This window comes from Lynx canadensis, chromosome B4, assembly GCF_007474595.2.
Source record: "Lynx canadensis isolate LIC74 chromosome B4, mLynCan4.pri.v2, whole genome shotgun sequence".
In the NCBI taxonomy this organism is placed as follows: Eukaryota; Metazoa; Chordata; class Mammalia; order Carnivora; family Felidae; genus Lynx; species Lynx canadensis.
In genome coordinates, this window is record NC_044309.1 from 52,084,256 (window position 1) to 52,108,917 (window position 24,662).

The following is a 24,662-nucleotide window of genomic DNA, read 5'->3' on the forward strand; positions in this document are numbered from 1 at the left end:
ACATAGATAGCTTTATCTGAAGAATCCCGTAGTAACTCTTACTTCTGACATTTTTCTCACCTAAAGGCAATAAAATTTCATATAAAATTTCAAATAACAGTTAAAAATTATTTCTGTCCCTTAAAAAAATTGTATAGAATATAAAGACATGGCAAATGAACAGAACAGAAGAGAGCTGGTGTAATACTGTGTTATAGGCAATATAAATCAATCTCAGGACCATTTTTTGGCCTGGAAGTTTTAAGACCACGCTGTAGCCCTGAAGTGATGAGTCTCTCTCTTGCCCATCTGCAGTTTTTAATCATAACAAAGCTCACAGAAACATCAAATAATGTTTTACGGCCTATAAGACTGCCAATGACCATACTTTATTGCATTTCTAACAAAGAAAAATGTATCAGATTGGCCTGTTAAGGAATTTTATCTACCTTTGAAAATTTATTCGTCTTAGTGTTCATAGTAACCAATCAGGAACCAGAGTGTGGGAGGAGAGTTTATGTACTCATGGAACCTTTCTGTTGGTATTAAATGGTGTCCTTCCCCCCCCCTTAAAAAATAAAAACTGATCTTTGGTTATTTAAAATATCCTCTGAATGCATTAGCAGTGACATTTAGAAATACAACTGGGAAGCAATTAATAGACCCCAGGTACTGAGTTTAATATGAAGGTATCATCCAAGTTTTACATGAATTTGAATGCTTTTTATTTACCTTCTGTTTCTAAAATAGAATGTTGGACATGCAGGTATTGTTCTATTGCTGTAAAAGTCTTAGGCATCACTTAAAAATATCTTTTAATGATAATTTTTTAATAACTCTTATGTACAAACCTTTACAGTTGTTTTTTGGCATTGTGCTTTTTAATACTTAACATTTAGTATTCTCTCATGAATTCTGAGAAAGTGCCTTAATATACTGTTGTTTTGCTGTATCTTTTAAAGTAACACTGTTCCTTCTATTTCTCTAGATATCTATGCATTTATGTAGGACCTATCATCATAGTGCCTAGGCACTATGTTTGATGTCAACCGTAAGAGGAAACTTGCCAAGAAATCTTGGTTTAATATCTGTCACTTAAGACAACAATTAATCTGTTTTCCACTGTTTGGATTCTTAAATTGTACTCCTTCAGCCAGAGGAGCTTACGCTGCTGCTAATAAAGCTGAGACGGCAGCAGGCCGAACTGAGTAGTGTCCGGGAGCATACATTAGCACAGCTCATGCAGCTGAAACTTGAGGCCCACAGCCCAAAGGTCAGCTATGAAGAGTTTTGTATGTGTCATCTGCCATTACCACTTACCTTGAGCCATTCGTTAATCAGTTTGATCGGTGTCATTAGTGTTGAGCATGAGCCCATACAATCATTGCAGTGACATTATGATCTCCTATTGACCCTTTGAGAATTCACTTATTTATATGTTATTAAAGGGAAATACGGGTAGGATGGATTTCTTCTTGGCCTTCCAGCCCACTCACCCACCAACTTTTGGTCGTGAGGAAGGAAATGCATACAGACTTCATTCCCCTTGTACCGTAGCTTCCACAGCTGATGAAACAGATGATTGAAAAGTCCTATAATTTCCTGGAAAGTAATGAGTTGAAAATTGGTTGTAACTGTAATAATACTGCCTTACAAATGTCAGAGATTAAGATATTTCTTTTGTTCTTGACTAAAAGAATGAACACATGCAAACATTTCTCAAAGGGTTTAATAGCCTTTGGTTATATGAGAAACATCCAAAGAAGTCGTACTGTGTCACAGAAAAGTATTAACATGTAAAACTTCTAATATTGAATCTGCTAAAGCCATTTCAAGGATTTTCCTGCTGAATATTTTAGCTTCTGTGCATGTCTATTTAATTTCTTACAAAACTAAGTGTAATTTTTAATAATTTAATATGTCATCTGTACAATTTACAGGGAGCATGTATGTGAAAGTTGTGTACCATGATATAATAGGTTGTGGTAAACTACCTGTTTTTCTTATTTCAAAATTGACCTTTTCATGAATTCTACACCCTCTTTCTCTATCCCTTTGTTTCTTGATTGATGCCTACTAGAATGAAATTCTTTCACATCATCTTCAAAGGAACACCATATATTTGGATCATCAGGTGGGATTTGTAGAATTTTTTTGCTTAAAGTACCTAATAGAACTTTTCAAATGTAGTTTAGTTTTCCAGGTTATTTGGAACTAATAGCATGACTTTTATAAGTAACAGAATAAGAAATTCCTAACGGTGAATTCAGTAATACCAAAATAAACAAGTAAAAAGAATAGTTGTGAGTGTAAGGAGCAACACTGGGTCGCTGGAAAATTGGGAGCCTGAATTCTCCAGACTTCCCTTCTCTTATCCCAAGAAAGCTCCTACTCATTAGGTTTATCTCTGCTTGGGGTTGACCTGATTAAAGAACTAGGTACCAAACTGTGAATGCCTTGTTGGAAGATCAAGAGGGGGCGGGTGTGCTGTGCTCTCAAAGGGTAGTTTCGCTATGGGTGAAAAGTATGGTGACCATTTTTAATTCTGTAACTTCAGCCCTTGTTTGCCATCTCTTGGTGTTTGGTCTTCACTAAGCTCTGTAGAATCATTTTTACAGTGGGCTATAGTTCCTACCATTTCCTCAGTGGTAGCACTGAGTACGGATGGTTAGGGTGAATGGCAGTTCATGAACAGGGACTGCTTTTTCCATATTTTAGTTTTTATGAAATTCTCTATTAATATTTAATTTTAATTTTATGGGAGCTTTTGATATGTCCTTAAACACTGAATTTCGTCCTGTGAATGCATTTTTTATCTATATAAATTAAGCTATAACTTGTTTTAGCCTGTTTCAAAACAATTCAAACTTGAGCATTTTACCAAATGAAAGAGGTTACTGTGGAAAATGTCATTAGACAAATGTTTACATATTTATATTTGCCTCCTTAAAATACTAAGGTACTGCTTTAAATTAGTTCTATTTAAAGAGGGATTTTGCATTAGGATGACCCTTTTAAAACTGTTCAATCGTGTTTGATAATTTTTAAAAGAAATAAACTCTATATTAAAAAAGTATATTTTTTGTCCCACAACATGTTTTTGTCATGATTTTGCCAATTGGAAAGCTTTAGAAATCAGCATTTCATGAGTCCAAATTCCAGTCTCCACTCCAGAGACTGCTGTTGAAATTTAACCACGGTGTATATTCACACTTTGAAAGTAATCTAATAAAGACACGAAGTCTTCCCTCAAAATGCCACACTGCCAAGAAAGCTTCTAAGATGCATTGGTAAATAGCTTTCATAAAAGCTCTTTTGTCTGTAAAGCTAGCAATAGTTCTGAAAAATAAGGGGATATTTCAAAAATTAGGTGTAAAAAACAATGATATAAATGTGAATCTAAAGTTATATAGTATCTCTGGAAATAAACCTAGTGGTTCATTGTAATTTATTACTTACCTCAATAAATCAAAACTAGAATTACAGAGACAAAGAGCTTTAGAAAATCCCAGCGCTTGCTAGCTGGCTCAGTGCGTGGAACATGTGACTCTCCGGGTTGTGAGTTCAACCCCCACATTGAGCATAGAGAAACTGAAAAAAAAAAAAAAAAAATCTTAGGAGGGGCGCCTGGGTGGCTCAGTTGGTTAAGAATCCACCTCTTGATTTCAACTCTGAGCCGTCAGCGCAGAGCCTGCTTGGGATTCTCTCCCTCCTTCTCTGTCTCTCCCTCCCCTGCTTACGCACGCATGCTCTCCCTCTCTCAAAATAAATAAACGTAAAAAAAGAAATCCTAGGAAAAGACAGGTGAATATATTGAAAACACCACCATTTGCTAAGATACTTCTCCTCGACTCCCTTTCCCGGGTTGAGCTGTTTCTTCCCTTTACCCAAGTGACCCAGATCCGATTGAGGTTTCTGTTGCCCTTGGTACTCTGGAAGTGTGCTCCACTGAGCCTTTGTTGTTGGAGAGGACCAGGCTAGTGGTCTACAGGTGGCCTCTAAAAATCTCGACTTTTGAGTGATCCTCTCTATTGCCTCTACACATCAGCAGAGGTTTTCTAGTAGTTGCCTTTTTTTATATTAGATCCTGAAATAAAAGTATATTAGTCCAATTTTAAAATGTAGTAATAAAAAGAACTACAGTAATTGTTTGAATGCTAATTTGCATGATCAAAATAAGACTGTTTCTGATGGAAAAATTTGGGCCATTTTTAGGCAATAAATAGACAATATATAGAAACAAGGTGGAAACTTTGCCCAGAAACTCAGATATGCCTAAATATATAGATCCTTAAGGTTTCCTAAAGAAAAATCCCTCTTTAAATAAATCAAAATTTTTTATGGTTTCAAATAATTACATTTAATGTAAATGAAACATTTACTTTTGAACTGTTCTATATTTTATATCAACAGTAAAGTTATTAAGTTATATAAAAAGAATTCTCGATCATTTTCCATTTTAATGAAATTTTTTTCATTCAGCTCAAACACTTCTAGTTTAAAAAAAAAAAAGAAAGCATTTCCAGCTTTTAATCTTGTTACTGCCAGTAACTTATTTTAGATTGCCAAGTCTGTTGTTTTTATAGGCATTATTGTTTGCCCAGTATATAAAAAAATCACCAGTTTTTTCATAACTAGAAATTGGAAGCTAGATTTTAAAATCTGAAAGTCAAAAGAAAAGGCTCTGGTCACATTTTATACAATATGTCCTACAAATGAACATGCACTAATTAATACTCACTTTCAACACTTGTTTTCCTAGCTCAAATACATCATTAGAATAACTTAAGGCCAGCAGCAAAATGTAGTCTTTCTCCTGCCTCTTGGGAGCTAGTCAAAAGAAAGTTTTTTATTGATTGAAATTCTCTGTTGCTATCACTGTCCATGAAAAATAGAACCAAGTGTGGTTTCTGAGTTGCTTCAGCGGTAAATTCATTTCTGATATCAGAATGGTTATAACAAATGAAAAATAAAAATGCCTTACCCTGTAATTCTGAAGATCTGCATATTATACAATCAATCCAAAAATCTTGACTTCTGGTCCCCCATAACTTGAGCAGTGTAATTTGGCTTCTGATTAGCCACATTTTGAGGATGAGTTCTGTACTAAAGTGTTTTTAAAAACAACAAAAGCTATACTAATTATATAGCAGAATTATCTTCTGCTTTTTGTTTCATTTTGGAGTACACTATTATCATTTGCTTGTGCTTTTACAGCCCAATTAGTAGACTATTCACAGACTACATTTAATAAGACCAGGCTAGGTTTATTTGTCATTTTTGTGAATTTTAAGATAACCTGTGAATGTACAATAATCCTAACTGGATATACTTCATGTACCTCATCCAGATTCTATTTATAAAATGAATACATAACTTTTTTGGTCAGTCATGAAGGGAGGATTAATAGGAATGGGGAAATGAGAACAATTCCATCCTTTTGTCCATATTCTCCACCCTATTTTAGCTCTTCCTTCCATTTGTTTCTTTCTTCCTCACCTGCTTTTTCTGACTTTCCCCTGTTAAATTGAGTAAAAAGCAGTTATGAGACAGTTTAGATGATGTTCCCTTTCCCTTCTTCCTAAAACTTTCGGCCAGCTTTCCATGTAGGCAATGATAACAGAAAATGAGATACTAAGAAATTGGTAGGAAGACATGGATAGAAGGATCAAGGAACTTGGGGCCATGCTTCACAGGCCTTTGTCAGTGTGCTGCCCCCTTGTGGGTACACTAAACATATCCCAACCCTTTCCACCACCACTGCTCCTCACCCCACTCTGATTTTATTCTAGCACTCCAGTAGCTAACCTCCTCCTTTAAGAATACTTGCTACAGTAAAAATAATAAGAATAATAATAACAATAATAGAATACTTGTTATGGTAAATGGAGTTTGACTTCTACACATCTAAGCTTTACTTGCACTGATACTACAGCAGTTATTTTATTTTTTCATCTTTTAAATATAAATACTGTAACATTGAATGCCCTTAAAATTATGACATTCTGCCTTTACCCTTCTCCTTTCAAGAGTCATCATAGTTAATTGCATCAGAAACATTTGCTTGAGAAAGGGAAAGGAGGACACAGATCTCAGCTACACTCAGGTTGCAGATTGTCTCTTCCCCATGTACTCAAAAATTCCTTGTGAAAAGAATATGCCTCTGTTCCAGTAATTAATGAAGTTGATTTACCCAGTTGGAGCTGTCTACCTGCTGCTGGAACATACTTGTTTCCAGATGTAGCATCAAATAGTATATTCTTTAACATCAGATGGCTAAAGGATCTTATTATACTCAAATTCTCATGGAAAAACTGGACGTTTTTCCTGAAAAAGCAGTTTGCCATAGTATAATAAAAGAAAAATACAGCCCAAGCTTACCTACGGTGTTCTTTGTTGTATAAAAATGTTTAAGGGACACCTAGGTGGCTCAGCATCCAACTCTTGAATTCAGCTCAGATCATGATTTCACAATTTGTGAGATCTAGCCCTGTATGGGGCTTTGTGTTGACAGCACAGAGCCTGCTTGGGATTCTCTGTCTGTCCCACTCTCTGTCCCTCCCCTGCTCACGTGCTCTTGAGTGCACTCTCTTTCTTTCCCTCTCAAAAGTAAATATTTGTGGGGGCGCCTGGGTAGCTCAGTGGGTTAAGCATCCAACTTCAGTTCAGGTCATGATTTCACGGTTTGTGGATTTGAGCCCCGTGTCAGGCTCTGTGCTGACAGCTCAGAGCCTGGAGCCTGCTTTTGATTCTGTGTCTCCCTCTCCCTCTATCCCTCTCCTGTTCATGCTCTGCCTCTCTCTGTCTCTCAAAAATGAATAAACATTTTTAAAAATTTTAATAAACATTTTTTTAAAAATGCTTAAGAGGAGAGGCGCCTGGGTGGCTCAGTCGGTTGCCTGTCCGACTTCGGCTCAGGTCAAGTTCTCACGGTCTGCGAGTTCAAGCCTCGCGTCGGGCTCTGTGCTGACAGCCCAGAGCCTGGAGCCTGCTTCAGATTCTGTGTCTCCCTCTCTCTCTGCCCCTAACCCACTCGCATTCTGCCTCTGTCTCTCTCAAAAATAAATAAATATTTTAAAAATAAAAATATTTAAAAAATAAAAATGCTTAAAAGGTGCAACAGCCAATAGCTACATCCTTGTGTCTTATCAATATATTTTTTTAAGTTTTATCAGATGCTTGTGGGGAAGATAAAATCATTTTGTTTTAATACTAACTTTTAAAAAAACATCTTGAATTGGATGCAAATTTAAAAAAATAAATTAAGTTAAAAAAATAAAATTTAAAAAAAGAAAAAAGAACTATAAAATAGTTTATCCATGAAAAAATAAAAATAAAAAAATCTTGAAGAGTAAACTAAACCTTATAATTTGCAAAGATTTTGTATTAGCATTGAGATTTTATGATGTAATTCTTTTTATAAATACAAATATTTTATGAACTGTGTGCTAAAGCTACTAATGACTTTTGGAAGAAGTCTGATATTCCCCATTGGCTGCTGTGGACATTCCTCACCAGTATGCTTTCTATATCCTTTCAAGAAACAATAGTGAAAAAAACTATGCAGACACAGACTCTGGCCACCTTTAAACATACTTATGCCAAGGGAAATGTAAAAAGAAACAATTAACTGAATATATGTAATTGGTACTGGAACCATTCAAGGTAAAAATCCAAGAATACCTTTTTGCATTTTGTTCTTTGTGTTCATGAAAGACAGCTTCCCTATAAGGGAAGAAATGCTAACAAGATGATTGAAGAGATTCTTGATGGCTTTCATTGTTCATGTCAATTCAGCAAGTTTGTTCTGTTGAGCTATTAAGCAAAGATCCCATTTTCTCTAATATTTCAAGGGGTCCTGGAACTTCTATTTTCAGGGATGATTGAGATAATCTTTCTAGGGGATGTAGAATAGGCATTTGAAAAAGCAAACTAAGGAAACTAGAAAATTGGAAGTATGTTACTTTAACATTTATTAACTAGTTACATGGTATAGAATATCTGTGTTTTTTTATGCCTTGCTATTAAGAGTGATCCTTTCTCTCCATCACACCTCATTCTTCTTTTTCTGTCTCTCCCTTCCTCTGCATATTTAATCACAGAAATATTGGGGAGAGGGGGATGATACCCAGAAAGTTCTGAAGCAGTGTATGACATCATAATGGCAGAACTCTAAGAAGGCTAAAATAAATAGTGGGTAGATTAGAATTGAAAATTTGGAAGGACTTATATGTGTTAACTCTCTGATCTCTTGGCCTATCAGTGCCTACATATTATTATCATGACTTTCCTATTTCTTACTAGTAATTAATCTATCCCTTTTTGCTAACTGTTTTCACTCATCTCAGCCGTGTTCTTTCAACCGAGCATTTATCCACACATTTTACTAGTTGTCTCTTATTCTTCATCTCTAGCCCCTGGATTTCTCTCAGGAAGCAGAGCCTGTGGTGTGTCCTTGATGTGGGCTTGTTCTCAGGAAGTTTTCTTTGGGAAGTGATACCAAGGCACAGCAGTAAAGAGAGTGAGCAAGGAAGGAGAGAATATATTAGCAACTGCCATAGACAAGTTGGGCCTCATCTGACTACTACTTGTTGATGAAAGAAACACTGCAGAATTGCCCGACTGACCAACAAAAGAAAGCATTTGTACTGGCTCCCATCCTCCTTTGACCAAGGGTTGCCTCTTGAGACTAACTCTCCAACATACATACATTATACATACATTAGCACCCAGTGGGTCCCAATACATGAATTGGTTGGCTCAGCAAGAGTTGAAACAAAAGTTGGGCCAGTAAGATGTGGAAAAAGGCACAAAGGTATCTAAAACACCTCTCTCTGCAGTTCCAGTTATGTGTTTCTAGTTGCTTATGGAAATCTGCACTTGGACATTCTGCCTTTAGTTCATTACCCGCCCAACATATCCAAATTTAGAATTGTTGTTTTATACCTCAGTAGTCGGATCAAAAAGCTAAAAAGCAAAATTAGTTCAAAATACTGCTCACCTTTAACGTGAATGATGTAACATTTATTGAGCACATCATCCTTGGGAAAGAGCTCGTTGGACTTTGGGAAGTATCGGGACCTTTACTTTAGCTGTTTGCTTAGACCTAGAACTGGTTTAAGCCCTCAAGAGAAAAGAAAAAAATGAGACCCAGTCTCCACCTCCAGCTATGGCTGGGAGAGCCTGATAACCAGCCTATGGCAGTCTGATTGCCTGGTGGATGAGAAGAAAAATAAGTAGCAGCCTACCTAGAAGGAGCGAAGGTATGACAGTTCTCTTGTTCCACCACTCTAAGGGTGGAAAGAATACAGATCTACAAAAATGGAAAAATTAAATCAGCTTCCTGGAGTTATATTATGTTCTCCTAATATCTCATCCGCCCAATACCACCGAATATTAAAGTTTAAAATACCTTGAAACTTGAATTTAAAGTATTTTAAGAACAATTTTACTGAAAGCAGGAAAATCATGAGATTCTGTAGATTGTTTAACTGAATACATGATATATTCATGGTGTTTAGTCAGGATTATAGAGGCCATCATAACACCCTATATATACTAAGCTCCTTATTACCATTTAATCACAAAATCTTGGCAATAATAAAAGCACCTGCCACATTATGTCTCTCAGCTAACTCCAGAAATTTCACAAATTTTTTGCTACAAAATAAGATCTCCTTTTGGTTTATCATCCAAGCCCCCTCTCTACCACCTCCCCAACCTTGAAATTCTTCCTATCCTATCATCCCTTTTTTTCAGCCAGCAACTCACTGTTTCTCAAATACTACTTTAAAAGCAATCCCATTCTCTACACTGTGCACCTGTCCAGTACCTGTTCATCCTAACAGCTTAAGTAATACTTTACAGTTTCCAAAGCACTGGCACATACAATATCCCACTTGACTTCTTCTATGTAAGCCTCTGTAGCATGTGGGCCAGTTACCTTTGTCCCCAGAAGCCAGGTTTCATGACTTGCCCCAAATCACAAAGCTAGGATGAATACATTGTGTTAATGAATTTTCTTCCCCTTTTTTTTTAAATCTATTTGACTTCCTTGAATATTAATGGAGTTGTTCTTATATTTTCCTAGATAAGAACATGAAGACAATTTCCCCACCACTCCTAAAATGCATAATATTTATACAGTTCGCTTTTGTATTTATAAAAACAAATATTTTTGTAGCCCAGTGTCTGTAGTTGTGGCTTCTATCTTATTTTTATTCATTTTTTCAGAACATTCATTCAGCAGAGATTGATGGAGCTCAGTGTAAGGCAGGAAGTTAGTGCTTACAAAGTAGATTCTTTAATTATTTTCAAAGCCCAGGAAGGAAGTAAAGTTGAGCATAAATGCCAAAAACATTTTTAAGATTGGCCTAAGAGTATGATTATGTAGTTAAAACATAAGCTGATAAATCTTTAAAATAATGATAGGAAATCTGCTACTCAGTGCTAATTGTAACTCAGAATATACAATTGCTATTAATAAAACCTAGATCCTTGTATCCAGAAGATATTTTAACTTTGATTTAAAGCTCAAATATATTTTGTAGTAGATTTACCCACGGCCAAAACAAATACCTTTTTTTACTAACAGAGGTATCAGATTTTCACTTTTGGAATATTTGTTCCTTTAAGATGGTATTAAAATACATGCAAAGAAGAGGAAAATATAACCATATCAAACATTATGTCCACAATAAAGCATTTTTACAAAATTGATTTTGAGTTCTTTTAATATTTCTGGTTGGCTGTGAATGCCAGGAATAAAGATGCTAGCATCAGATAGTAATATATTCCGTGAAGCCAAAGGAACAGTGGTTAAGAATAGCTAAACAAGGAAAATAGTTTAAGCCACTAAAGTCAAGTCGGGTTTGTAAAGTTTATCCTGTAGTAAAAGGATTTTAATTAAACAAAAACTTAAAAGACCCTAGGTAAAAAGAGTAGAAACTCACTGTGAGTAAATTACATAAATAAATAATTTGGAAAGACATTAGCTGAGACCTTAAAAGTCTTCTTCAAAATATACTACAGGTATATGTATCTCAAAATGGGGGCCCTAAAAATGTAGCAGTTTTAAGTAAGGTTGTGAGTGTAGAGATTACCCTTCTTTTGTTCTGCTGGGCTCAGGGTATTTTTATAATGTTTCTCAATAAATGGACCTTACCAGTAATCCTGAAGCCAATACTTACTGCATCATCCAGCTTAGAAATGTGTCTGCTTTTTCTTTTAAGGGAACATCAGATATGTTTGACTCCTATGTTAGCGTCCCAATTTGTTATTCCTTTTCTTAAAAATCTTCCTCCCTTCCAGAAAAAGAGAAAATATTATATTGTCTAGCTGCATCTTTCAAAGTACCATTGATTCTTCTGAAACATAATAATAGTAATATTTTCCCCAAATTTTACTTTTAGAAGACGTATATAGCACGGACAGTTTATTCAGATTGCTTTAAAATTTTCACAGTAATAGACCTCAGTATTTTGCCTGATCAGTTATACAGAGACTTATTTACATTCCTCTATTTAAAAAGTCACTTCAGATTTCTCTGCTCCCCGTTAAACAATGAGTAGTTTCAATAGGTAGTCATACCCTTCAATCTCAGGTTCTTGGACTTTCAGATGTTCCTAGAATGAGAGTGAAGGGCATTTACATTGTCATTATCTCAATGACCTGTTTATAAAGACCCCTGCATTCCTCAAAGCTTCACCCTAGGCATGTCAAATTCTTTAGCATTTTAGTCTTTCCACACTTCTTAAGAGTTTATTGATCTAGACACAGGAGGACATTGTTGAGAAATGAATTCTTCAGTGATTAGGCCATCAGGGGTTTTGCTATTGTTAAGACAGATTCTCAACTTAAAAATTCTTTTCCTAAGAAGTCATTAAGAACTGGGGAAAAGTCCATTTTCCATTTAAATGGAAAATGACAGCACAGAAATGGGTCTTCTCATTGGTTATCAGGACAAAAGCTCTGTGGGTAGATAAGAATCATCCAGACTGCTTGCTCCAAAAAAGGAGGAAGCTGTTAGCACAGCATTTAGACTCAGATTCAATTACAAGACAGAGCTTGAGCAAATGTTTTCTCCTTCTGGGAATAAGACCTAGATCAGGGAAAAAAATTATACTATATTTACTTGTCTAGAATTTCTAAACTTACTGTCTACTGTGATAGCCACTAAGCCATATGTGACTAAATTTTAAGTTAGTTACATTTTTATAAAAGTAAAATTCTTTTCCTCATACTAGCCACATTTAAAGAGCTGAATAGGCACACGTCTACAGTATTAGACTACACCAGTATAGAACATTTTCATCATCACAGAAAGGTCTGTTGGACAACACTATTCCGGATGATTTATTATATAAAATTTTTAAAGACCAATTAAGCCACTACTTAATATTGCAGGAGGATTCAAGAATTAATCTTTTCCAAGGCTAAATTATATCAATGACTGTCTTGGTTGGCTCTGCTCGCTACTAATCTTTCTCTTTCCTGCCGCTTACCTCCAAAATTATTCAGGAGCATTTATCTCATGATTTAGAATATCCTAGTCCTTCTACATTAGTAGCTTATCTAATTTCTATACAGAGACTTTGAAACAGTTAGGAGTTGCTAGACAAATAGAACAACACAATTGGAAATTGGACTCCTGACACCCCAGGTCCCCCATGATTATGCTTGAGTCCACCAATATTACTAAGTGTGAGATTCATTGGATTTTTTAAGGGAGGTTAGTATCTTAATGCTATATCTCATACAAAGAAAAGATAATTATCTTAATGTAGATGCAATCCTTGTATTTAGATAGTTAGGAATTTTTCGTCCTTTGGTATTTGTGCAGATATCTTGATTAACATTTAATACCATCTCATCAGGACCTTGAAAAATTCCTTACTGGGGACAGTTGAATTAGTCCTCCAATTACTTGAATTAGTGCCAAGATAGTTCTCAAGCCTGATCTCCTATCAGAACTACCAGTGGATCTTTAGAAAAGACAAAAAGAAAGTACAATACTCAGGGCCCTCTTTCCCCTAGTCCCCAGTCAGAATTGCCAGAGCCCAGCCCTCCATATGTTTTTAAATGTCCATAGGCCATTTTCTTTTTCAGTCAGGTTTGAGAACTACTGAGATAAATGACAGTAAACACCAAAGAAAGAAGTAAAGTCTAGTTTTTCTGAAATAAAAACACTATCTTAGTGCTTTTTATCTTTTTCATATATGGCACACGTAGAAAGTGATGATATTTGTGCAGCGCCTTGGCAGGAACTAAATGACACACTGTCATCAGCAGGTTAGGCCCAGGGAGGACTGAGGTGGTCCCTATCCCCCCACACCTGTAATCCATTCCCAACCCACAGGTGTCAGTTGGGAAGTTCTGCTCAAGAGCCTAGTAAGTATGACACAGATACATAGAATTGTGTTGAAAAGTTTTTTCGTGATGGGTTTTTAAGTTATTTCTGAGAGTAACATCAAAGAATACTGTTTGTTTATATTAGCCCAGCATACTTCAAAACTGAGAAGGAGGCTAGAATTAAGTACCAGACCTTCTAGGTAGTTTTTCTAAACATTTAGACTTTAAAATGTCAAGTAAAAATAGGTGGTTTTGTTCTAAACAGAAATACATTGACATTACCTAAATGTATTTGCAAGATGTTTCCACGTTTGTTTACTTATTTATTGCTGAAGTCAGGAAAATAGTATAATGCCTGAGTCAAGCATTCTAATTTTTATTATTATAAAATAATGTCTTATTATTAATAGCTTTATAATTTATCAATTAAATGAAACATAAACTTACATTACCTGTTACTTCAAACAAGGAATTAAAGTATTTAGAAGCAAAGCATTTATTTAACTCATTTTCAAGTGAATAAACATGTTCCATGTACTAGTCTTTTTCTTGCTCTGCTTCCTTAAAACAAAATACATCAACTGTTAACACCACTATCATAATACTGTCTAGAATCCTTGTATTCGAACCAAAAGAGAATTGGTGGATTTTTTTTTTTAAGAACTTGAGAATGAAATTCCAACTTGCTCATGGAGCATTATGTATTTTTTAGGCCATAATTTACTACTTTAATTGAAAAGCTGTTATAAAGTTTACATGACCAAAGCCAGATAGAATGTGCTATTTCAGTGTAAGTTACGGAAACAAGGCAGTTTCTAAGTATTAAAATATACAGTATTTCAGAGGTGTTTCAGTGAGGGGAACCACTAGCCTATTTCTAGGAGCATTTGGAGATAAAGCAGGTCTAGTATTTCCAATTCAATAAATCTGGAAAGAGTGAAAGTTCAGTCAACTTGCTGAAATTGTTTCATAGGGACCAAGCTCTCACTATATTGGATCATGATTATTGTGTTCACTTGTCTTCAGCTGTTGCACACCACATGCAAAGGTAGAGCCACCACATACAGGACCACTCACCTTTGAGGATCATTCTTAGCAGCCCATTACTCAGCCATCCTAACAGCTCTTGGTCAGGTAGGTGTGGTGCCCTAGGAAATTCTGAAATGATCCTGCTTCTTCTGCCTTTCCATAGATTGTCTTATCCCATCTCTGTCACCTTTTTGTTTTAATGATATTGTCTACATCAAAGATTCTGAAGTTGCCCATTAGAATTATCTGGGAATCAGGGTGTCTATATTCTTTTCAGGCTCTGCGGGTAGTTTGAGTGTGGGTTCAGAACCCCTGGTCTAAACTTGAATTTTGATTTCTGAAGATGTAATAAAAATGGCAGGGGGGGGGTATTACAAGGTAGTTACGTGTATTTATAATATATTGGGTAGCTTACCTTTTTTAATTAATTAACATATTTCCTAATAAATTTCTGACATGGATACAGATTCCTAAGATAGACTAAAGGTTTATAAGAATAGTTTTCTAGGGGCGCCTGGGTGGCGCAGTCGGTTAAGCGTCCGACTTCAGCCAGGTCACGATCTCGCGGTCCGTGAGTTCGAGCCCCGCGTCAGGCTCTGGGCTGATGGCTCAGAGCCTGGAGCCTGTTTCCCATTCTGTGTCTCCCTCTCTCTCTGCCCCTCCCCCGTTCATGCTCTGTCTCTCTCTGTCCCAAAAATAAATAAACGTTGAAAAAAAAAAAATTAAAAAAAAAAAAAAATAGTTTTCTAGATCAGGTCCTCATTATACTAGATGACTCCAGTAGGGTTCTTCCACCTTAACTCTCAGCCTTGAACATGATACGAACACATGGTGCTAAAATTTTTCTTAGCTTCCTTGCATTACCAAAGGGTGTTTGCCAGAGGATATGGTTGTCCCATTAATTTTGTTTATTTCATGTTTACATATTTTTATCCTTGACTCTTTAGTATCTTTTTAAATTAGAAAAGCAGTATCTGGGGGCGCCTGGGTGGCACAGTCGGTTAAGCGTCCGACTTCAGCCAGGTCACGATCTCGCGGTCCGTGAGTTCGAGCCCCGCGTCAGGCTCTGGGCTGATGGCTCGGAGCCTGGAGCCTGTTTCCGATTCTGTGTCTCCCTCTCTCTCTGCCCCTCCCCCGTTCATGTTCTGTCTCTCTCTGTCCCAAAAATAAATAAACGTTGAAAAAAAAAATGTTTAAAAAAAAGAAAAGCAGTATCTGGGGCACCTGGGTGGCTCAGTCGCTTAAGCGTCCCACTTTGGCTCAGGTCATGATCTCACAGTTCATGAGTTTGAGCTCTGCTTCAGGTTCTGTGTCTCCCTCTCACTCTGTCCCTCCCTGGCTCACACTCTGTCTCTCTGTCTCTCTCAAAAATAAATAAACATTAAAAAAATTAAAAAAAAAAAAAAGAAACAAAAGCAGTATCTACTCTGGAGGAAACTTGGCAAATGCAGAGAAGTCTAGAGAAAAGAAAGGGGTGCTTTGGGGGCCTTAGTTAAGTGTCCAACTCTTGATTTCCGTTCAGGTCATGATCTCACAGTTTGTGGGATCCAGCCTCACGTCAGGCTCTGCACTGACAATGGAGAGTCTGCTGGGATTCTCTCTCAGCCCCTCCCACCCCCTTAAATAAAATAAACAAACATTAAAAAAAAAAGTATAGAGAAAGAAAAAGGTAATAATCCACAGTCCCACAATTCAAAATAATTGCAGCTGGGGCTCCTGGGTAGTTCATTGGGTTGAGTGTCCAATTCTTGATTTCAACTCAGGTCATGATCTCAGGGTCATGGGATCAAGCCTTGCATCAGACTCTGTGCTGAGCATACAGCCTGCTTGAGATTCTTTCTCTGTCTGTCTCTCTGAAATTAAAAAACAAAATAATTGCTGCTAACATTTTATTCCTTTGTTGTACTAAACTGTCGATTTCTAGAGATGACTTCTAATTTTAATATTTTAGGATTTGGTACGTATATTTGAAATTTTTCATAATGAGAAATAGTTTCAGAAATGATCTCTGAAACACTCTGCAGTCTGTATATTTTAAGTATTCTTTTTACTTTTAGTTTTTCTGTTCCTAAGCTAGTTTCTTCTTGCAAAGAACCCTTCTCAGTGACTCAGTATTTAATAAGCTATGACATGTAAGTTAAACAGACATTTTTAAATCACATATATGGCATCCCTGTATATACATGCATATTTACCATCTCAAAGTAGTACACTAAATAAATCAGGCTTGATTATCCTTCTACAAAAACCATATTGTCCCTTCAAATAAATTTGCCAAGCTTAGAGTATGAACATTGTCCTTAATCTGACTCTATTGAAACTCTGCTTAGAGGTGTGAGCCATGTTGACCTAGTCATTTGACACAGAGGCCCATTTGTGGTGGCAGATTTCCAAGACTCAATGGGCAATTTCAGTTTGGCTTTGAGTATCATTTACATTTGGATGCTATCTGATCTCCATTATTTCTTAAAACATTCATGCTCCTGACCTCCACCCACCACACACAAGAAAATCTGAATCCAGTATTCTTTTGACTAATTTCCAGGGCATGTTATTGAAAAATAGTAATGATGAGATTGCTTTGAAAATTAAAATTAGAAGTAGAGACTTAAGCTTACTTGTGCTGTATGAAATGTGTATCCTTACAGTCAAATGTAAGCCAAAACAAAAAGCAGTAACAATTTATTCCAAGATCACCATTTGATTAAGATAAAATAATTAGCATTCCTGTAAAATATAGAGGGTACTTGAAAACATAAAGAGGTCTTAAATTTCTATAATAAAAGTATTTTTTCTCCTAAAGAAAAAAAAATATCTGTAGTTGTTTATAAGTTACTTCCCAACAACGTAAAAAATGTGTTCTGAACTACATATCAACACATCCTTCTGGGATAGTATTGCAGGAGAGAAAAAGAAGTTTGAGTCTAACTGATAATACAGATGTTAACATTTAAAAAGAAATTATTTAGCTTGAATAAAAAATTGTCTAGATACACAGTTTTCAAGACTTATTTTTTACTTACATGATGCATTTATTAATCTTAAGATTAGTAAACCTTTATTGTAGATTTAAATAAGCCACTAAAGTAGCATTTGTGAACCATGATAAAAATGCTTATTTTCTATACTATGCAGAAGAAAACTATGTAAACTATATGTTGCAAATTGCAATTATAAACAGACTTGTCTGCTTATAAACAGTACAATCTTCATTGGCCTTCTACTCTCTATATGTCATGATGATTCTCTTTTGAATGCTTTAGCTGTTGAGTCCAGAGCCTACTAAAACAAGTATTTTTCTGGAGGCAGTAATTAAGTACAACATAGCTGGAAATGTGAAATATGGTTTCAGCCTTTTTAGGAACTAGGGAGATACATTGATCTTTGCTAAATAAATTTCAGTTTGCATGTCCTTGAAATAATTTTACATGTGGTGTTATACTGGGAGAAAATCCAAAACGGTGTATTACAGATATCTATCAAAATTAACATTAATGAAATATGTAATTATTTCAATAAGATATACTGATTATTATAAGATTTTAATATTTGCAGAGGACTAATATTTTTCTGATTAACTTTACAAAGAACTGAATATTGTTTTAAGCTTTTTTACTAAACCGTCAAATTATGCCATTTCTCCTTTTAAGTAGGTCCTTGCACTTTATTCTTTGAATAAGACGTGCTGCTTTATCATCTTTTGTAGTACATGCAAAAATATTCATTGACTATATGATTATATTCATAAGGTAAAACCTAGTTGTAGCAATATTGCAATTAATAAGCTTTTATATAACTTTGGAGGTATTTTAACATCATTTAATACTTGCTCGAAATGGTTTATGTAAGTTAAATCTGTACAACCTTGGGGTAAAATGTAAGCAACTGCACTATTAGGAAGATATTAAAGTAGAGGCTATATTTACAGTGTCGTCTTTCAAATCTAGCTGTGCTGTAAACTGATGTTTGCTGTATGCTCCTCCTGATTTGAAATAGATGAAAGAAAATGAACCTATTATCACCATGGTTCACACAATGATTGAGAACTCGGCGCTAAGACCCCAACTGTACCAGCAAGTAAGGTCTTGGACAGTGAATGATACTGCTTTATCATCTGCAAAATCCCTCAGTGACAGTTTTGGTTTATCCTCAGAGTTACTCATAACATTAGTGTTTTCTTATTTCATTTTTTTTGTTTATGTCTATTTGGAAAAATGCAATTCATCCATGCTTTTTAAGATGCTGCAGTATTCTTAGCATGGCTTTGCTGAACATTTTGCTGTTGAATATTAAGTGTGCCATTTTCCTGAAGTTGTTGTGCAGAGTATTTGATTGATACGTACGTACTTGGAGGTCTGCAGTACATTTGCAAATTTGGTACTGGATTGCCGTTAATTCCAATTTACTCTAAAAGCATTTTCACTGATTTCTAGGGAGAACTTTAAAAAACTTTTTTTTTCCTTTTAGGGGCGGCCCGCAACCCACCCTACCCCCACCCCCACCCACTGTTTCAGGAATAGATTATATTTGTATGGGAGTTGTTTAAATCTAGTTTCTGTACTGTGGTGTAGTAAGACCTAATGATAGCCACTTCTTAACATACTGGGGATATCTTCTCCCTGTATTCTTACCATTCTTATGCCATCATATGCATCATCTTACCTCATTCTTTTCCCTAACTCAAAATATGTGCCATGGAGCTGGCTGGCTTTAATTTAGGACCTTGGTAATCTGCAGATCTGCAAAAGAAGTCATTTTATACATTCCTATCCGGTCGTTTTTTTTTTTTTTTTTGTTTTTGTTTTTGTTTTTGTTTTGTATTTCATGGTCTAAATGTTCTTAGCTGTGTGTTTTGCAACATCAGCTTCTTCCACTTCAACACCTTCAAATTACTGTGGCCTATGACCTGTTATAGTACTTTAAAATTCATACCGAAGAAGAAAATTAACAAACATGAAAAATGAATGTATTTCGATTAACATGTGTAAAAGCACCTAGTGAAAAGAAGCACCTTGAGCTCACTGGCTTTAAAGTCTTCTGGTTTGCTTTAGTCACCTAGGGATCAGTATCATGGGCCTTGTAGCTGGGAGATTGAAACAGTTGATAGAAGGGTGAGCCCTGTTTCTGGGCCCAGTTTTTATTCTATCAATAAAGAAACAAAGGATTAAATATTTAAAGTTAAACAGCTTTACTTTTCAAAAGAAAATAAAATCTTTCTGGGGCGCCTGGGTGGCTCAGTCGGTTAAGTGTCCAACTCTTGGTTTTGGTTCGGGTCATGATCTCAGGTTTCACAAGTTCAAGCCCTGCATCGGGCTCTGCGCTGACAGTACAGAGCCTGCTTGGGATTCTCTCTTTCCCTCTCCCTCTGCCCCTCCTCCACTCACTCTGTCTCTCTAGAAATGAATAACTAAACATAAAAAAATAAAAGTTAAAAAAGAAAATCTTTCATTTTTAAAGTAACCAGGTTAAAGGAACTTGACACTTCATTCCAAAATGCCACTGCTGAGAACCTTAGCCTTTGTTCTCGAATTAATACCTTTTTCTGAAGCTGCACTTTATCATTTTTATATTGGTAAAAGTCAAAGGTATTATGTTTTAATGGGTTTTATTTCACATTTTGCATATTCTCAGTAAGAGTTATAGCCTGGATTTTCAGTTTTGTTGGGTTGGGTTTTTCTTTTTTATAATGATCAGTAATCAGGGTTGGTGATGCAGAAGTCATCGCTGATTGAAATTACTCAGTTGCACTAAATGTTCTAATCGGAGTTTTTCAAAAGTGTGGAGATATGTTAGAGTGGTCTTATATACTGGCATCACTGACCAGAACAATCGATTTGTATAAATGTGTTTCCTCATTAAATATGAATACTTGAAAGAAAAAAACTAAATTTGTACAAACTGGAAGATCTGAACGTCTACCATCAGCAGCCATTCCTGGGCATGAGATAGGCAACCGATTACCAGGTAATCAGTGTTGACTGCCAGTCCTGTCAAATTGAGGGTGTCTTTAGAGAATTCTTTTTTAAAAGTCAGCCACTAATGAAGTACTTAATTGTTACAGGGCACTGCTGGTAGATGAAAGTGACCTTTAGGGGCATCTGGGTGGCTCAGTCAGTTCAGCATCTGGCTCTTGATTTCGGCCCGGGTCATGATCTCATGATTCATGAGATCAAGCCCCTCTGGCTCTACAGACAGCACAGAGCCTGATTGGGATTCCTTCTCTCCCTCTCTGTCTCTGTTCCTACCCAACTCGTTTTCTCTCTCTCTCTCTCTCTCTCTCTCTCTCTCTCTGTCTCTGTCTCTCAAAATAAGCATTAAAAAACAAAAATGACTTTCAGACACATTTCTTAAATTTGCTTATTAATTTACATAAATTGAAATTCGATCTTATTTTTTTCTCCAGATTTCCCTTACCGTGTTAATATCCAAAGGAAATCTTTATGAAAGTTTCTATTATACACTCTAACAATATGCCTCTCTGACATTGCATTACAATGCTGTGTTAATAGTTTCCTGAAATACAACTTAAAATATGATGTTTTGTGACCTGTTATTCTAAATCATAGCCATTTAGATTTTCTCTCAGGAGAACCTTTAAGTTTGCATTTTCTTGGAAGAAAGAAGACACCCGAAAAATTACCTATTCAGTTAATTTTCTTTGAATTGGTGATATAAAAAGGATCTAAAACTGAATCCAAAAAAAAAAAAAATGCTAAATGAGCGCACTTGGTATTGAAAAATCTTCTCATTTATTAGTCATTCTACTGCCTTTCCCAATTAATTTTTGTACTAGAGTTTTTATAAAATAATATCTGTGAGATTAATCACCTGATAAATAATTGTTTTGAAAGGCACATACTAATATTAGCAAATACCTACCGTCCTGTGACTATTTTTGAGCCCCCACAAAATGTCTAATTCTATCAAATATTTCCCCAAAAAAACCTTTTGGGGGTTATATATATTCATTAACTTTAAAGTATATGTATATTCACATTCTTAAAAGGGATACTATAGAAAGTTGAATTTTGATAAACAAAAGTAATTTTGTTTTAATGCCAAGCCAGTTTTTTAAAAGGTTATTAGATATTTTATTATGAAAAAGTTCTGACTTTCTAATAGAGCATATATCTTCATATGTCCTAGATGTCAGTAAGTCCTGTATAATACACTTCTCAGGTTGAAGCTTGAGCACTGCTAACCCTTATACATTCTCCGTTGCCCCTTTTCATGTGCTTTTCTAGTATTGCTCAGGTACTTCAAAAAAAAGGTATTCAAACCCCGAAACTTTTTTCCTTTTGCTAAAGATGCATTTGAAAAATGATAAAAAGTGAAACATGATTTTATGGAGATCTTAAGTAATGAGAATATTAACGAAATTACTTTTTTTTCTTATTAGTAAGATGTTCATAGTGAGGACCAAATAGCAAACTTCTTCAATTCCAAGTGGAAATTACTTTCAATAAACTATATCCATGTTTTCTTAAGAAAAGCCTCAGTTATTATTATCAGTAATGGAAAATAGGCCATGCTTAAAGGTAATTTTTTTAAAGACTAATCATGTTTTTTATTCTTTCCTTCTAATAGGTAAAAGCAATGTATAGTGGAAGGCTGATTATTTTAAGATTTCATTAGTGTCTAATAATGAATATCTTTATTGAATAACTTGCTAAAAGGTTTTAATAAATTTTTCAGTGGTACTAAACATAATGATAAAGTAAATCTAACTTAGGTAATATATTCATATGGTTATAAGGATATATCACTCTAAATTCTATCAACACAGTACACATTTTTTTACTTTGTCAGCTGATGGGAAAAATGAATATATTGCAGGGGTGTCTGGGTGGCTCAGTTGGTTGAGTGACCAACTTCGGCTCAGGTCATGATCTCACAGTTCGTGAGTTCGAGCCCCGTGTAGGGCTCTGTGCTGACAGCTCAGAGCCTGGAGCCTGCTTCGGATTCTGTGTCTCTCCCTTTGCTCTCTCCCTGATGCTTTGTCTCTCTCTCTTTCTCAGTAATAAATAAACATTAAGAAAATTGATTTAAAAAAAAAAGAGAAAGAAAATGAATATGCAGTAAGATTCCATAAATAAAAACAGTATACCAACACCCTAAATTTTTATTATAGACTGCTACATTTCCATTTTAAAATATTAGTCTTTTTTTCTGTTGACCCTGGCAATTAGGATACGATGTTCATATTTTAATCTACATGTAGCACTATGCATTAGTTACATTCAAACTTTACATTCCATGGTTTGGTAAAGCTGCTCTGCATTTAACTTTAAATATTAAGTAAAGTATATTTGAACATTTAGTAGCTAAAGGCTTTACATCTCTAATTTCTTATAAATGGGAAATTTAATTTTGGCATTGTCTTACATTTTTTATCATGGATCTAAGCATTTTAAAACTTCCTTTTCATTACTTTTTTTTTTTTTCAGATAAAAGTACAAATTATTTTCTTGGATCTAGGTGCTTTAATTTAGAATAAAAATTGATACTTCTTACAACATATTTAATGCTCTTTATTTGAAAATACTGCACAAGTATTCTGACTTTTCTCATTAAATTCATTTTTCATGTGATAACTCATTTCTATGAAAGTTTTGTTTAATAATCACTGCATACCCTTAAATAGTCACAGATTCATTTGCATGAGGACGTGAAAGTTATGTCTTGAAATGAAACACATAAATCCAGGATTTATTATTGTATGTTTGTAATGCTTACATTTTTAACCTCCTGATAACCTACATTTCTAGATCCATTCAAAGTTATCTGCTTTTAAATTATGCTTCCTTCTAAGATGTAACTGGCAAGCAGTTTTTTGCCAAGTGGACGTAGATAGTTAAAACTATACATTTTTATGCATTTGTGATGAATTAGATGCATTATGATGCATTAGATGAAGTTTAATTTTCCAATCTGGAATGTAGTGGGGAAACATTGCTCCCATCCCCACTTTGAGAAAAAGTGTGCCAGTTAGTAAATATGCAGTGAGCCCAAAGTAAGTTTTTCCAACTATGTTTTTGTTACTGTCTAGCAGTCGATATAAAGTCAGAAGACCAGGGAGAAAGTGAAATATTACTTGCAGAGGCTGTGGTATAACTGACCGGGATGACTTTTGAAATCTTGATAAACACAAGCAAAATGAAGATTCCTTGACTGAAAGATACTGGGAAAGAGTTTGAAGAAAGGACGTTTAAATGCACTGAGCAAGCATTTCTTATAGTGTAATAAAACAAATGGTGTCAATCAACACATACAAACTTTTTATGCAATTTGACTATTCATAGTTTATAACATAGGCTTTCAGTTCTATGAGGTTTTGAATGAGTTTCCTCTTTTCAATTAAACCCATCCTTTTCCCCCATTATCTTTTAGTTCTTAAGACAGAAGAACAAGATAAGTCTATATTGTGTATGTGTGTTTATATATTATGTATATGTATGCAGTATGTTACAGGTTTTGTTACTAAAGTTGTACTAAGATGTGTTGGCATTTGAGTATACGCATACACAGTTGTGTGATTATGTGTATACCGTGAAGGATGGTTTCTGGCTGCTGAAATATGCCTGGTTCGAATATTTGATTCAGTACAGTTGCTATGATTGTATTTGTCAATTTTCCATTAAAATGACGTGTGTCTTACAAATGGAAGATGTAAGGTGCCGTATAATTTGTTTGACCAACGTATTATTTTGTTTGACAAGCTTAAGTTAACATCATTTTCATGTATCTTGCATATTGCATCACTGTTAAATATTTTTCTACTTTTGTAATGATCTGTGTTTGAATTAAACTTCTTAAAGTATAAGAATCATTAAAATCCCATTTTCTTATTATATAAATCTAAAATGTTAACTATAGGCTAAATATATTTTTTAAATACTATTTTTAAACTTGCTACCTGACATTTTTCCCTATAGCTGTCACAAGATGAATGTAGAGGCACATTATACAAATACAGACCTGAAGAAGTGGATATTGATGTAAGTGTTAGTATGCTACATATATATTGTCAGTGCTCTGTTATATCTCTGCCAAAACATTGGAAGTATGCATGACAAAAAAACTTCCTCTTCCTCTCTGCCTCCCAAAATGACACAAATAATTAGCATTTCTTTTATTTTATGCTTAGGTTAAGTTATATCATCACTCCCCTATTCTGTAACTATCCCCCCTCCCCATAATTAACAGTTGAATATAGGAAAAAAATCACTTAAATGAAGTAAAAGACTAGGGCACCTGGTTGGCTCAGTTGGTTTAGCACCTCTTGATTTGGGCTCAGGTATGGT

General features: G+C 35.1%; 1 protein-coding gene across 1 annotated transcript in view; it reads left to right on the forward strand.

Annotated features, from left to right (window-relative positions):
- PLEKHA5 (pleckstrin homology domain containing A5) overlaps positions 1-24,662 on the forward strand; it is a 235,118-nt gene that overhangs the window by 176,530 nt on the left and 33,926 nt on the right. Inside the window, 5 exon segments of the mRNA XM_030321879.1 lie at positions 1,133-1,252; positions 2,060-2,113; positions 18,355-18,435; positions 23,749-23,784; positions 24,294-24,356. Coding sequence (XP_030177739.1) covers positions 1,133-1,252; positions 2,060-2,113; positions 18,355-18,435; positions 23,749-23,784; positions 24,294-24,356 — 354 coding nt within the window.